We start from the raw sequence: 14,616 nt of genomic DNA, 5'->3' as shown, positions 1-14,616 counted from the left end.
TAGAGAAAATATATTTTTTATTAAAGTTATATACTGCAGCTTGAATAAAATGCAACTACATAGCATGTTTGAGAAGTCTGGATTGCTTTATGTCTATGTTGCATGTTGCTTTTGACTGTTGCTCATGAGGAGATATATTTCAGTATCTAAAACTAATAGAAACAATTTAAGCAACATACTTGCATACTGGATGTGGACTGTTGGATATAAAATTCATGAGCAGTAAATATTGAGCTAACTATCAGAATTGAACCAAAGAAAGCAAGGCGGTTGCAAGCCTTTAAAATTATGATGCTTTTTGTGGGTCAAATAGACTCAGAAAATTGTAACAGCAGCCGCGCAGGGGGGCCCAATCTAATTTTTTGTCAGGGGGCCCAAGATTTCTGGCGGCGCCCCTGGTCAGAGGGCTTAGGAAATAATACTAATAATTGAAAAAAATAAAAAAATGTACCAAAAGGACACTTGGGGGCAAGGAGCAAAAGGGACAGGTGCTCAAGTCCTCCTTGCTCCCCCAGCCCCTCTGCATGTGCCTGTTTCTGACCTCTTATTCAGTCTAATATGTCTGTATGCTTTAAACTGTATGTATAATGTGAAGGCTAGTGTGCCACCACTATAAAACCTTTACGGTACATCACTATATAAAAACCTTTTTTTAAAATAACACTTGTTTTGAATTACTGTCTGGGAGAAAATTAAGACCTAATAATATTGAGCAAACTTGTTTCCAATTTCATCTAGGGAATTGTACATTCTAGTTTGTAGGATGTGCAAAACCAGGGGGATTTAGCTAGATTCAGTACTGTGATTAAAGTTCAAAATCATCTTCACAAATGGAGCGACTTGTCTTAAACAGTATAAATTAATGTTATCTCATTTTTGCTCTTCACTCCCCTTTTAGAGGTCAAAGATTGCTGTGTTCGAAAAGATGTGGTCATACATGCGCAGTGCAGACCCGTCTGTATTCGTAAAGAGCACCAATGAGGGGGTAATACGAGTCAGAAAGTCAAAGGGGAAGTATGCCTACCTACTCGAGTCCTCCATGAACGAATACATCGAGCAGAGGAAACCCTGCGACACCATGAAAGTAGGAGGAAACCTTGACTCTAAGGGTTACGGAGTGGCCACTCCCAAAGCATCGCCCCTCAGGTACACTCTGAGTGTCCGGTTAGCGGACGCCAGCGTGGGGTTAGTGTTGTCTCGTTTTTGTCTGTTATTTGTGGTAACTTCTGAAGTTAGAATAGAGAGTGCAATATCAAATATTTGTGAGATCCCTCAAACATGGATCCACCCGTTTCTGACAATTAAATCTCTGCTTAGAACACTAAATCTGCTACTTTAAACGGCTCCCTCTACTGTGTAAATGCTGAAGTCTAGAGCATTCTGAGTAACAGTAGCTGCAATAAAAGTTTCTAACTCCTCAAAATATAAAGGAACATCCGGTGAAATAAAACTGAATGAAATTACAGATGTTAACAGAATTGATCCAGATTTTCTTTCCCTTTAGCATATCTCCCAGTCAACTTTCTGTAAAAATAGTCAGTTAAATTGTATAACTCCAAAACTTAAGTCAACTCAATTATAAAATGATACAAACCTTAAATGCATGAAGAATAATTAGATAGGACGTTTTTGATAAACAGTGATATTGCAGCTAGAGTTTTCATTAAATGCATCAAAGATTTCCTCTAAAACTTTGGAAGGAACACTTTTTTTTTTCATCTTGCTATACTTGCACTGTCATAAACTGAGAAAGTGAAAATGGTTTCAATCATCACATAAATTTTATTATGAAATTGTGCAATTGAAATTCTGGAGTATGAATTGGATCTGATGTGTCCAATCCTACTTACAGTCCTAACTATGGAGTTACAGAAAAGACAGGTGTTAGAAACACCAGAAAGAAGAAACATGAACCATCACAAAACAGGTTTTATTTCAATATTTTATTAAATAGCAATTTTAATTCAGAGAAATGTATCAACTGTAGCCCTTTGTTGCTATTAAAGACTAGGAATGCTCATTTCTCAATTCTCGTAAAATTGGAGCCACTTTGAAATTCTCTTGGTGGGAAAGGAAATGGCAAGGAAATTAATCAGTTCAATGTAAAATCTGTATACATGTACACACATTATGTCTCATTTCCTGTTTCTCATTTCTAGTTTTTCTCCCATTTTATTTAAATTCCAAAATATGTAATTGTCTGAGATTGAAAATTGTTTAATTCGTATTTGTTAAATTAAGGTTCAAACAGAGAAAGTTAGTCAAGCATTAGAGCTAACATCAGAATGCTGTTAGTAAAAATGGTCTAAACAGTAACTGACTTCTGCACACACAGAGTGTTGATTTATATAAGCAACTGATTGGATTTTGTCAGAAACTGGATGATTGGTGCTTAATAAGATAATCGAGTCTGTTAGTCATAAGGGGTGGATCACAGTTTTATTGTCTTTGTGTTTGTCTGTCTGTCTCTTAATATGTCTCTCTGTCTGTCTTGTCTCTCTTTTGTCTTTGTCCACATGTCTGTCAGACTGTCTGTCTCTTGTTATCCGTTATGCCTGTCTTACTGCTACCTGCCTGTATGCCTTTACATGCACCAGCGCACTAACAATTACACTCATAATTAGAGATGTGCTGATCAGGTTTTTTCCTTCCGATACCGATCACCCATGAGGGCCGATCATGACCAATCACTGATACCGATCGCATAATTATTACTTTTTTTATCATAAACACTACAGGTTACATTATGTGGAAAAAGGAACCATGAATTCACCTTAATTTAGACAAAAACTTGTTTTTAATAACTTTTTCCAAGAAGAAAACTAAACAAAACAGGTATTCTGCAAATTGTGCTGTTATCAATAATACTATCTTTAACAGACTGATAACATATGGAGGCTCTGAAGAGGTTAAATAATGCAAAGAGCCAAAATAAAACCTCTCAACATTGCCAAAAATATTCAAGTATAAAACTCCGTCAAGTATAACATTGTTTTTATGTCGTATTAGCTTCGTTGTGTTGATGCATTTTGACCTGCTTCAATTTTCCGCCGCAACACGCAAACTTCCCCATTCACTCAGTGCGTTATAGTTCCACATCGCTTAGGATTTGTTGCTGCGCGTTTTGTGCAGAGTGAAGGAAAGAGGAGACCAGCTGCACAGGCAGGCTGAGAAATGAGATGCAGGTGATCGGTATCGGCAACAAGAGCCAATGATCGCCGATTACCGATCATGCACTTTTTCACTGAAATCGGCCCGATTATGATCGGTGACCGATCGATCGGCACACCTCTACTCATAATCAGTGTCTCCATCTGTCTCTGTCTTTCTTCTGCTGTCAGGCAACACTGAGCCTCAGCTTTAGTACATTTTATTTAAATGAAAAATTTAAACTAGTTACTACCGACCTGAATGTGGGCTGATTATTTAAGAGAAACAAGCCCAGCTGTGGATATTTACTTCAATGTTCAAAATAAATGACCAAGACTGCATTCCAATTTCTGATACCAATGATGAACAGGTTTTCTTGCAGAAAACTAAGATGTAAAATAAAATTTAGCAAACTATTTCTACAATGTTCAATTAGGATTTGTATATTTAAGTTTGTAGTAGCCCCAAATGCAGACAGCAGCTTAGAACCCTTAGGATCATTTAATGATAACATTTTAAAAATGATAGAGACCGGCCATGAGAAGACCAGGACAAGGAACCAGGCAGGGGCAGCAGAAGGAACCAGCAAAGAAAAATGAAAATCAATGAGCTGAAATACTAATGAAAGGAAATGGTGGAGTGTTGGACCAGGTGAGCACAATCAGTGAGAAAAGCTGAACAGCTCCTGCAAAGGGGAGCAGGAAGGAGAAAGGCGATTAATGAACACAGATAAACTTAGAAACAAAAGACAAATTGCACAGTTGCACATAAATGACAAAATAATCTGCATAAAAGTAGTAAGAAGCATTTGATACATTTTCACACAGCACAATAGTGTAAATTGTAATTAAAACTGGCTCTAAAACAGAACCTTGAGGTACAGTTTGTTTTTTTACCCTAAAATATAACTATGAATCCTTTCAAAAAGAATTCGTAGCGATTAGTGAGCCCCTGTGTGCTATAGTGACAACGAAACAGGGAATTTGCTTAAGATATTTTGTAGTAAAGTTTAAGAAATAGATTGGGTAGATTTCTAAAAAATGTTTCATTTAAAATATTGATGTCCAGGGATCATTATGCCCAACATTGCTATAACTGGTTGTGGCATCCTTATTAGATAAAACGCTGTTGTCACCATATAACATTTTTTTTTGTGACAGGACAATGTTTTTCTGAATACCTTGATAAGAACCATATGATTTAGCATATTAGAGCTATAAACATAGTTTATTTTTAATAAAAGTCACTGCTTCTTTATCTCAGGTTTATTCTGATGAAAATAAATAAAAGGCAATGGCAGCGTAGCACAAACAAGCATCTTTTTAAAAGTTTTGCATATAAATCTTTGATCATTATGTCAGATGTTTACATTGATCATAGAAATCAAATCTTCATAAAAATATGTTGTTGCGATCCTAGTATACCCAGAACTGAACATGTTTCCCCATATTGATCAATCTAAGTTCATTCAGCAAATTAATGCAGATTTGCTTGTTTTTTTATTATTTGATTTAATTGAATACAGTTGAACTAAACTAAAAGTTGGCTAAATATTTCTAAAAGTTTAGATTTTTACTTGACAGCAGAATTAGAAAGATTTCTTTTCCTTTCCTTTGTGTTTGACATAAAATGAAAAATGTATCAGATGTTCTGTGTTGCTCGTATTATTTCTGCCTCATGTCAGCATTTTTATATTCAAGCCAGAAACAAACACTTGACAGAGGAGACTGGTGCACTCTGAGTGCAATCATTTGTTCCTTTATGTTGGAAAATACTCAATCAGGGAATTGTTTGTGTGGAGAACTCAGTCTTTGTGATCCACCTTTTCTGTCTCCATGTTTCTATGCTTTTGAGCTGCAAAAGAAAAACACAAACCAATTCACTGCTTTGAGGGGGGAAAAAAGTCATATAAAAGGCAGATTCCATGTTCAGTTGCTAAGCAACGTAGTTGTGGTAAAGCACTTGAATGCAGAGCATTTATTTTAATCAACTTCACTCATCAGAAGCATTAGCTCTGTGTGAAGAATCGGTGCTGTCTCTGGCTATTAACTGCTGTCATGGTGACAAATAAACACATCCTCTTTCATTTTTGCATATTAGGACATAATAAATAAAATCATCTGGTATTTAGCAGATTTTTAAAGCTAAGGAAATATAATCTCAGAAGAGCAATACAGCATTGACATTAAATTCTATTCAAAAGGTTACTAGGTTGTTGAAAAAGCTGCTAAATTACAGGAGGAGATTTAAGTTTTAAGACAAATCTGGCATTAATATGAGTGGTGATGTCATTTATGCTGCTTTGCAGGCCCACAGAGTTTTCATTTGAAATGGGAGACATTGCTGCAATCAAAAGCTGCCTCCTCAAGAAATGGTAGCGGAGAAACAGTCTATATGCTTATGTGCAAATCTTACTACATTATTTTCTCATAAACGTACCTGTTCTGCATTTTTTTTAAGTTTATGGAACATTTTGCAAAACATTATGTCTGTGATTATTCTGACTATGATTCTGCTTACCCTATGATATAGAACCTGTAAAAATAGACTCTACTCTGCTGTTCTTCCTGCTGGAGAAGTCACGTCTGTGCACAGGTCAATTTTTACATCACAGTACGATGTTCACATTGAACTGTTTTGTATGCAATATTGAGCTCATAAGGTTTAGAGTCGGCACAACCACTCAGAAGGACACTGCTCAACCAGACTGCCACTTTGTGCTGCTTTAACAGGCGGCGGTTGCCCTGGAGACGAAACATCAGACTAGGTGCCGAACTTGCTAGCATGAATTTGGATTGTGGAAAATTAAGGAATTTGTCTTGAGAAATGTAGACAATTGGTAGAGTTGACTATGAAATCTCAACAGTGGACAGTGTGTGTGGACTTCATGCGGCTCACAGAATACATGGGCGATGGTGGCAATGACAGTAGGAGTTCACCCTGCAATTGGTGGATCGCTGGTTTGATTCTCGGTCCACCTGCCCTTGTTGTCTGTGACCCTTGTTGACACTTCACCCACAGTGTCTGCTGGTGTTGGTCAGAGGGGTTGATGGTGTTTAATTTGTAGCCTTTCTTGTTCCCCAGGGCAGCTGGAACTACATTTCAGCAGTTTGTTGTCAACAGTGTGAATGAGCCCTTTGAGATTTCAATTGGAGCTAAAGGGCTTCATTAATAAATGGATTATTATTATTAGTATGCCCAAGTATGTGGGATGCTTTTGGCCTTTTCAAACATAAACAGAAGAAGAAGATGTGAAGGACCAGTTGTTTCTGTCTCCGGATGCTGATGTTTTATTAGATGGCCAATTTTCTCTCCTCCTTTAGAAAATGCTATAATTTCTATTGTACACCAGCAGCTGGCCATAATATTATTAAGAATGATGTCAAAATTCCTTAAAAAGATAGGAAAACAAAAGGCATGGGTAAGGAAAGCTAAAGCTTCTTTCAAAACAACTATAGCTCATGTTTCTTTTGACAGTCACTGACCTCTTCAGCTCGCTTTTAAGATTCATGGAAATCAGAGTCTAAATCAGTGGTTCTTAACCTTTTTTGAGGTACTGAACCCACCAGTTTCATATGCGCATTCACTGAACCCTTCTGTAGTGATGAATAAAATATGATTTTTCCCCCCAAATTCAAGACATAGGGGTGACCCAATTAGGATCTAGTCGGGTCACCCCATGATCACAAAGTCTTCTTAAAAGGTGGAGTCTCTGAGAACAGTTCTTCAAAATATATTCAGTGTTTTCAGCAAAGTTGATCAAGGTATTTAAAATTTGCCACAGTTTCAACAGGTTGGCCATCGAGAGAAACTGGAACCACTTTAAGGTCTTTAGATTATTTAATTAGCTCTACATTTTTATGAGAATGAAAAATTAATAATAAATAATACAGACTTTGCGGTATTCTGATTTAGTAGTGGTGTGGTTGTGTTACCACCCCCACGCCACTAGAGGCAGTAGCAACCCCAAAAAGATGCGACTAAGGAGCAGATTTAGAAGAACACCGAAAGCTACAGAATTTGGTAAAAACTGAGCTTTGCTGAAGTAAATAAAGATACAAGTTCAAATCCATGCTGAGAGTGGATCTGCTTCAATCAGGGCTCCTCCGCAGCTCTGATTGGCTAAGCAATGTAACGTGATCCTCTGATTGGCTAAGCAATGTAACGTGATCCTCTGATTGGCTAAGCAATGTAACGTGATCCTCTGCAGCAAGTGATGGCAAAGCGGGGCGTCATCACGACTTTACACAAGTGTGTCTTTACCTCCACGCAGAGGCTCCGCCGAACCCCTGGGGTTCGATCCAACCAGGATAAGAACCACTGGTTTAGATGAAGTGACAAAGTGTAGAAACAGTTTCTCTGTTGCTGTGGTTTCTATCACTGCAGTAATTGTATTCACGTCCACTTAGATGTCTTTATATAACAGAAATAGAGTGTTTAAACACACTTCAAAAAGCATTTTTAAAACTATGAAAAAAAATTCCATCAAAATTCCATTGTGCATTTGGACGAGTTGTCCAAAATGCAGCAGAAAATTGACCTATGTTTGCATCAAAGCATTATATTGACAGGGCCTTATTTTTAACATCCTGCTTCTTAATTCTGACTTAATATCTGGTTAAATAAATGATCACTCTGCCTTATGTTTCTTGTTCGTCTAAATCCAACTAATTCAAAAAAGAGAATGTTTCATATTTGATATAGAAAACACTGGAACTGAAAGAGGATGTGCTTTGATTTTCTTTGTCTCATCTTTATTGTTTATCTCTGGTTAAAGTGAATCATTTTGCAAGAGTTTTGTTCATAAATGTAAACATCAAAAGTATCTGAGAGTTGCACACAGAATTTGAGGTGAAGTTTGACAAACTCAATGGATTTATCACTCCCCCAATTATACTTTTGACTCGTCAACCTACTTACTTCAATATATGACTCCAGCTAGTGGTAACTGAACAGCATGCAGTACATCCATACCTCATACTGAAAGTCTTCACATATTTATCATTGGAATTATTTATAAACTGGAGAAATTGGCAAAAAGAGAAAATACAATTGGATTTATTAAAAGACTTGAATAATGTTACAATAGATATTATTTTTGATATTTATGGACCCACCCAGCTGCAGTCCCAACTTGAATCTGATTTTTAAAAATCTACAGAGGAACCTTAGAATGATGGCACAGAAACCTCCCAGCCTCAAAAGCTTATCTTAAAATTGTTAAATATCAGTGGAAATATGCAAAAATAAAGTAAGCAATTACAAGAATTCAAAATTGATACTCCTTTTATACTGCTTTATCTTTTGAGAAATGCCTTCTCCTTTCCGATAAGAAAAACCTGCTACGTGATGATGCATTTAATCTACATCTACCAGTTCTTTGAATAATTTTACACTAAATTGTAATTGCTATCCCAGATTTGCTACTTAAAATCAGCTGTTCAAAGATTCTCTCTATCCAATCTGGCTGAGTTAGTTTGCTGAGAAGATGTGGAAACTTCTGTTATCACTGTGATATTAATGCCCTTGAATATCCTGCTAAGATCATGCATATAGTGACAGATTTATATTATCTTTGTCTAACAGGAAGGCAACCTGAAGAAACACATCCACAAATTTAAACTTGAGCACTGTTGTGATCTGCAGTTGGTGCTCTGGAACAAAACTCTTGATTAAGCATTGTCGTTCATGTTATCATGTCATCAGTGCTAGTGCTGCTCTGTAGCTTTGATCACCATCTGCATGTGAAGAGGAACAACAGTCAGGTGTGTTTCATCTTTTGAATCACTAGTTCTGACCTCATGTAAGTTCCAAGAACATTTTTGAATGTTTTTCCTCTTTTATTTACCAGGTAATGAATGAAGGTTGATGAAAGTTTACAGAAATCAGTTACAAATTCACTGATTGTTTTTCATCCCAGGTTACTTCAGCGTCTGAACATCACAGGCTGCTCTGTCTTTAACAATATAGTTTTCTTTCTGCTAAAGTGCTGGGTTTTTAACCAATACATTTAAAAAACTGATAAATCAGTTTAGCATTTGATAAAGAAGTTCTGATGAAGCATACAACTGCTTATTGATGTTTAAAGCTGAAGTCCAAAAGGCACCTGAAGTTACCAGCATTCATGCAAGCACAGGTTGGATTAGGAGTATTTTAATCCTAGCAGTTATTTTCCTAATATCATTATAGTTTTGTTTCATCAGTCCAGGCTTCCTTGTAATCTTTTAAGATGGTGTCATCTGAAAATTTCTGAAAGTAGTTGAACTTTTTTGCTTGTTTTCTTTGTCTCTGTCCAGTACGTGACACTTACAGTGTTTGTTTGTTGGTTTGTTTCTTAAGTTACCCAATTCTGAGTCGGTAAGATATGAATTATTAAACTCGGTGGATAAATCTATGATGCATAAGGGACGTCTTGGAAAAGTATTTGTCTTTAGACCAGGGGTCCCCAAACTACGGTCCGCGGGCCGGATCCGGCCCGCCTCCACATTTGGTCCGGCCCCCTGAACAATACCTGAGAATATTCAGATTTATTTTTCATTTACCGTATTTTCCGGACTGTAAGCCGTTTCTATGTGGATTTTTCTTCAACCACCAGAGGGGTCTTTAGCAGGAAGTGAATCATTGGAAGTCTGGTTACTTGCGCGCCAACATTGAGCCCACAAGCAGCAAAATGAGTAAGAAACGAATCAGATGTCTGTGGAAAGTTTCTTTGCAAAGAGGAAAAGGCCCAGAGAAGAGACAGGAGAATGGATTTATCCCGGACCGGTAGGTGAGTCCCACATTACAAGCCGCTCTGCGTAACATGCGGCGACCGGCTGATAATGAGGCAATGAAGCTTCAAGCTGCTTCGCCACGTAGAGACCAAGCAGGCTGTGGATATAAGCAACACTTCGGGTGTCATTGTCTCTCATCATTCCCAGATGGGACCGTCTGGTTGCAGAGAAACAAGCTCAGGGCTCCGTTTGTCATTATCGTGAGTTAAACTTTTCACGAAAGTAAAATGTTCGTTTTTGTGGCGCTTCTGTATATTATTTTCAAGGAATATGTAAACGTTACCATAGCGACCAGAGTCCGAGCGTTTGGGCAGTGGTCAAGAGGAGATGAGTAGAGCTTGTGAGTCTTAAGTCTGGTTTAGACGGCAAAATTTAAGAATTGTCGGCCGATTCTCCAAACCTCTGTGACCACAGAGCTGATAAAAGTCCAACAGGTTCGATCGGTTCGTGTTCAGCCACACGGCATGAACCGATTCCAGTCACGAACATCCCGATTCCAGAGGATAATCCAGTAAAACCCCCAACATAGGATACGGGAATTTAGAATAACCAAACACGGATGACGATGTAGAAACAATAGTGATAGTTTGTGGAATCATTTTAAGAGATAAAAGACGTAACAAAAAGAAAAGGCGGTGGATAAAAGACGACGGGAGCAGCCGCTCTATTTGCTGCACTATGATTTGGAGGTGAATGTTTTTTCATAGTTAACATTTTTAACTGAATAAATATAATAATGACCTTTAGATTTAATAACAAACATTTCCACATATCATCTCCGATATCTACCTGACTCTCAGTTGCGCGATATGTCAGCTGTTTAGGATTCCCCTCTGTTCTGACGTCACCGCGCTTTCTGATTGGCTACCTGTCACATTCAGCAGGTTGTATTCTCGTTCCCAGGCAGGGAAAACCTCACAGGCTGCGATAAAAAGGCCAAGACAACCCAAATAGGGCATATTATTCAGTATTTAGTGGGAACACCAACATGCAGAAGCTTTATCTGACGGTTCATCACCCCTCCCCCCGTCACACTTTTTCTGTTACAAACTGACTCCGGCCCCCAGCAGAGAAGGAAAACGTTATGTGGCCCTCACAGGAAAAAGTTTGGGGACCCCTGCTTTAGACATCCTTCCAAATTGAAATGAATGAGATGCATCTTGCTGAACCATAAGCACTAAATACAGGTAAGTCGATAAATGACAAGAGAAAATGGATCAAACACACATGAACTATTGCCTACTAGCAATATTAAGCAAATTTGTTCACGGTAAGATCATCAGCTCTCATTGAGATATGTCGATTCCCTCTAAATAAGACAAACATATACATGGTGAGCAATAAGGGCACCAGAATAGGGTTCCATTTTTATTTTATAAAAATGGAATTCATATTTAGCATGCAAAGGACAAATAAAATGTCTTCCTAATTTGGTCACAATTAGAGGGAAAATGAAAATGTAGCTGAATCCATCAAGGCAAGTGACCAACTCAGCCTTCAAAAGTTCAAACTGAGCTTGGCGTGCAAAGTGTTAATAGGTTACCATGCCAGGCACAAGGGCTGCACTGAAAATAATAGGAAAAATCTGAGGCAAAACCTGGATACCTATTGGACTAGACCACTTTAGGAGATTACAACTGACTGCATGAACAAAAACTATAAGGAAATTTAAAAATCTGTCAGTCTTTCTCAATGAAAAATGAATCTGGAGGGTCTAGATTACCACATTGTCAAACTATTTACAGTCTAACAGCAGACATATTTTTTCTGTACACATGAATGTTTGCTTTCAGAAACCAGAAATCAGTGGTTTCAGGTTTATTATAAACCTGAAACCACTTGGATGTGATGAGAGGAAGTTCTGGGCTGAAAACAGTGAACTTGTCCTACATGCACCATTCATTAGACTCACGCAGCTGTACTGATGTTGCGTTCCTTAATATGGCGGTCCTCATTAACAACAAGTTCCTTCTTATCCCTTATTGTTACTATCGTCCCCTGTAGAAACCCTGTTAACTTGGCAGTGTTAAAACTGAACGAGCAGGGCCTGTTGGACAAATTGAAAAACAGATGGTGGTATGACAAGGGAGAGTGCGGCATCGGGGGAGGGGACTCCAAGGTCAGATCACCGTAACCCTGACGGGTAACGACAGGCAATGGTACACCGGGGTAACCGGCAGAAAGGCACAGCTTCACTAGCAAGCATGAAACCCTCTGGGAACAAATCAGAAAAACATTCATTCTACTCTCATTCTCTGATTGTTGGGGTATTTTCATAACCAGTTCAAAAGTCGGCTGTTAATGACCAAAATATTTCTGCTTCATATGTTGTTTTTTTCAGCTTAGTAGATTTTTGTACTCCACTATACACTGCCTGACTTTATGTGGTATACAATGATGCCTTGATGGAGCAGTGCTAGCCATATGTCTGTACATAATCAAGTACCCACATGTGCAGCTGTGCTCAGGAATCTTATGTGTAGATTATCTGTGTCATGCAAGAATATAATTGCAATTTTAGTAAATCCTGCACTGAGTACAGTGAGATTTTCCTCAAGATTGTGGAAGCACTGGTCATTTATTTATGACTCGGTGAATAATATGCTTCTTGTTTATTTTTTATCTTGTATTTTTTTCTATTTTTTATGTTTTATCTTTTTATTATGGATCTTCTTATGTGTCTAAATCAGTGGTTCTTAACCTTTTTTGAGGTACTGAACCCACCAGTTTCATATGCGCATTCACTGAACCCTTCTGTAGTGATGAATAAAATATGATTTATTTTTAACCCAAATTCAAGACATAGGGGTGACCCAACTAGGATTTAGTCGGGTCACCCCATGATCACTAAGTCTTCTTAAAAGGTGGAGTCTCTGAGAACAGTTCTTCAAAATATAATCAGTGTTTTCAGCAAAGTTCCCGACCCCACTGAGGGACAAGGGTGTCAAGAAAATGGATGGATGGTTTTCAGCACAGTTGAGCTGGCTGTCCAGGAACGACCCAAGGTATTTAAAATTTGCCACAGTGTCAACAGGTTGGCCATGTAACGTGATCCTCTGGCAAAGCGGGGCGTCATCACGACTTTACACAAGTGTGTCTTTACCTCCGCGGCAGAGGCTCCACTGAACCCCTGAGACCGACTCACGAACCCCTGAGGCAGGGCCGTGCAGAGACCACTAAAGGGGCAGGTGCTCAAAAAAAAAAAAAAAAATGGGCACATCTAACCACATTCTAGGACAGAATATTAACAAAGCCACTCAGCTTTCAGAGTTTAATAGACAATGATAAATTACATAATTGTGACAATCAAATCTTAGGAAAATCTCTATATAAAGCAAACAACTATGCATATGTAAGATATTTTATTAGTAATTTCTTTCTGCAGGTCTATTGTGTGATAGGAAAGTATTGCAATATTCAAACCCACAATTTAGCAAGATATGTAAATCAGAGCTGGACCACCAGACATATTTTGTCTTTACAGAATTACACTATTAAAATATAAACAAGGGCACAAWGCAACCTTTTAGTGACTGTAATCTATAAAAATATCTGCCTGTTTGCTGCAGTAGAGATGAAGATGGTCCATTCAGGAAAGCAGAGCTGCATCAAACTTTAACGTGGAACTGCAGAAAAAAGAGAAAAACAAAACCAAAAATTGAATCGTTAATGCATGTCACCATGAGAAAAACTACTGAGTTTTGCTTAAAAAACTTTTTTTAAATTAAAATCACACAGTTTTGTTTCATGAAGTGACTTTTTTATCTGCAAAACAAACTTATTTGTACATGTCAGAAATCTTTTGTTAATATTCTAAGTTTTTGTTGGAGTCAAAGTTTTGCATGTGATTCTCATATGACATCTTGAGCAGGGCCTAAATTCGCAACAAAAGATTTCTGATGTGTGCAAATAAAAGTTTATGTTTGGCAAATAACTTTTTTAAGTTCACGAGACAAAAATTAGTTATTTAATTTAAATAAAAGTTTTTTAAACAAAACATTTTGTTTAAAAAAAAAAAAGGAATCGTTACAATTCCAAAGGTTTTGATTACAATTTTATTTTACTTAACTGAGTTTTTTTTTTTTTATTGGGTTAGGGTTAGGGTTAGGGAAATAATAATACAAAAATAATAATAATAATAATAATAATAATAATAATAATAATAATAATAATAATAATTTGACCAAAAGGGCACTTGGGGGCAAGGAGTAAAAGGGGCAGGTGCTCAAGCACCCCTAGCCACCCCCTCTGCACGGGCCTGCCCTGAGACCGACTCATCAAACCCGTGGGATTCGAAAGACATGATGAGGATGATGATGATGTTTTAAGGGTCATTTGAGGCCTAACCATTCATCCTTGAGCACAAACTGCTTGGACCTCATTGACATGTACATTCTCACATTCACAAAGTTTTTCCTTCAGTTTAACCTTGGCTTTTCAGTAAGATGTGCAGTTATCACTACAACCTCGTAGAGGGCTGTGATGCTGTGTTTTGTACATTGTTGACTTGAAGAGATAAAGAAGGAAAGAAAAATAGTGAATTATGGCAGGAACATCTGTGTAGTTTTTTAGTTTCTGAGTGGTAAAGGATCAAAATAGAGAAAACAGAATCTCCCAAACAGTTATGTTTGGAAACAAGTACTGACAAAGTATAAAAGATGCAGAAGTCCAAGGAGATACAAGGTTTACCTCA

The 14,616-nt window shown here is 37.6% G+C and overlaps 1 protein-coding gene across 6 annotated transcripts in view; it reads left to right on the top strand.

Annotated features, from left to right (window-relative positions):
- gria1b (glutamate receptor, ionotropic, AMPA 1b) overlaps positions 1–14,616 on the top strand; it is a 192,890-nt gene that overhangs the window by 152,915 nt on the left and 25,359 nt on the right. For 2 of the 6 annotated variants that reach the window (XM_008428689.2, XM_008428692.2), the window contains exons 15-17: positions 899–1,146; positions 2,528–2,530; positions 11,928–12,042. In XM_008428689.2, the coding sequence (XP_008426911.1) occupies positions 899–1,146; positions 2,528–2,530; positions 11,928–12,042 (366 nt within the window). Of the gene's footprint in view, positions 1–898; positions 1,147–2,527; positions 2,531–8,736; positions 8,916–11,927; positions 12,043–14,616 lie in introns of those variants that run through there. The other 4 variants (XM_008428690.2, XM_008428694.2, XM_008428691.2 and 1 more) reach the window with 3 other exon arrangements.

The sequence above is a fragment of the Poecilia reticulata genome, linkage group LG14, assembly GCF_000633615.1.
Source record: "Poecilia reticulata strain Guanapo linkage group LG14, Guppy_female_1.0+MT, whole genome shotgun sequence".
NCBI lineage: Eukaryota > Metazoa > Chordata > Actinopteri > Cyprinodontiformes > Poeciliidae > Poecilia > Poecilia reticulata.
Note: the sequence above shows the minus strand (reverse complement) of the source record. Positions and strands in the feature narration are given on the sequence as shown.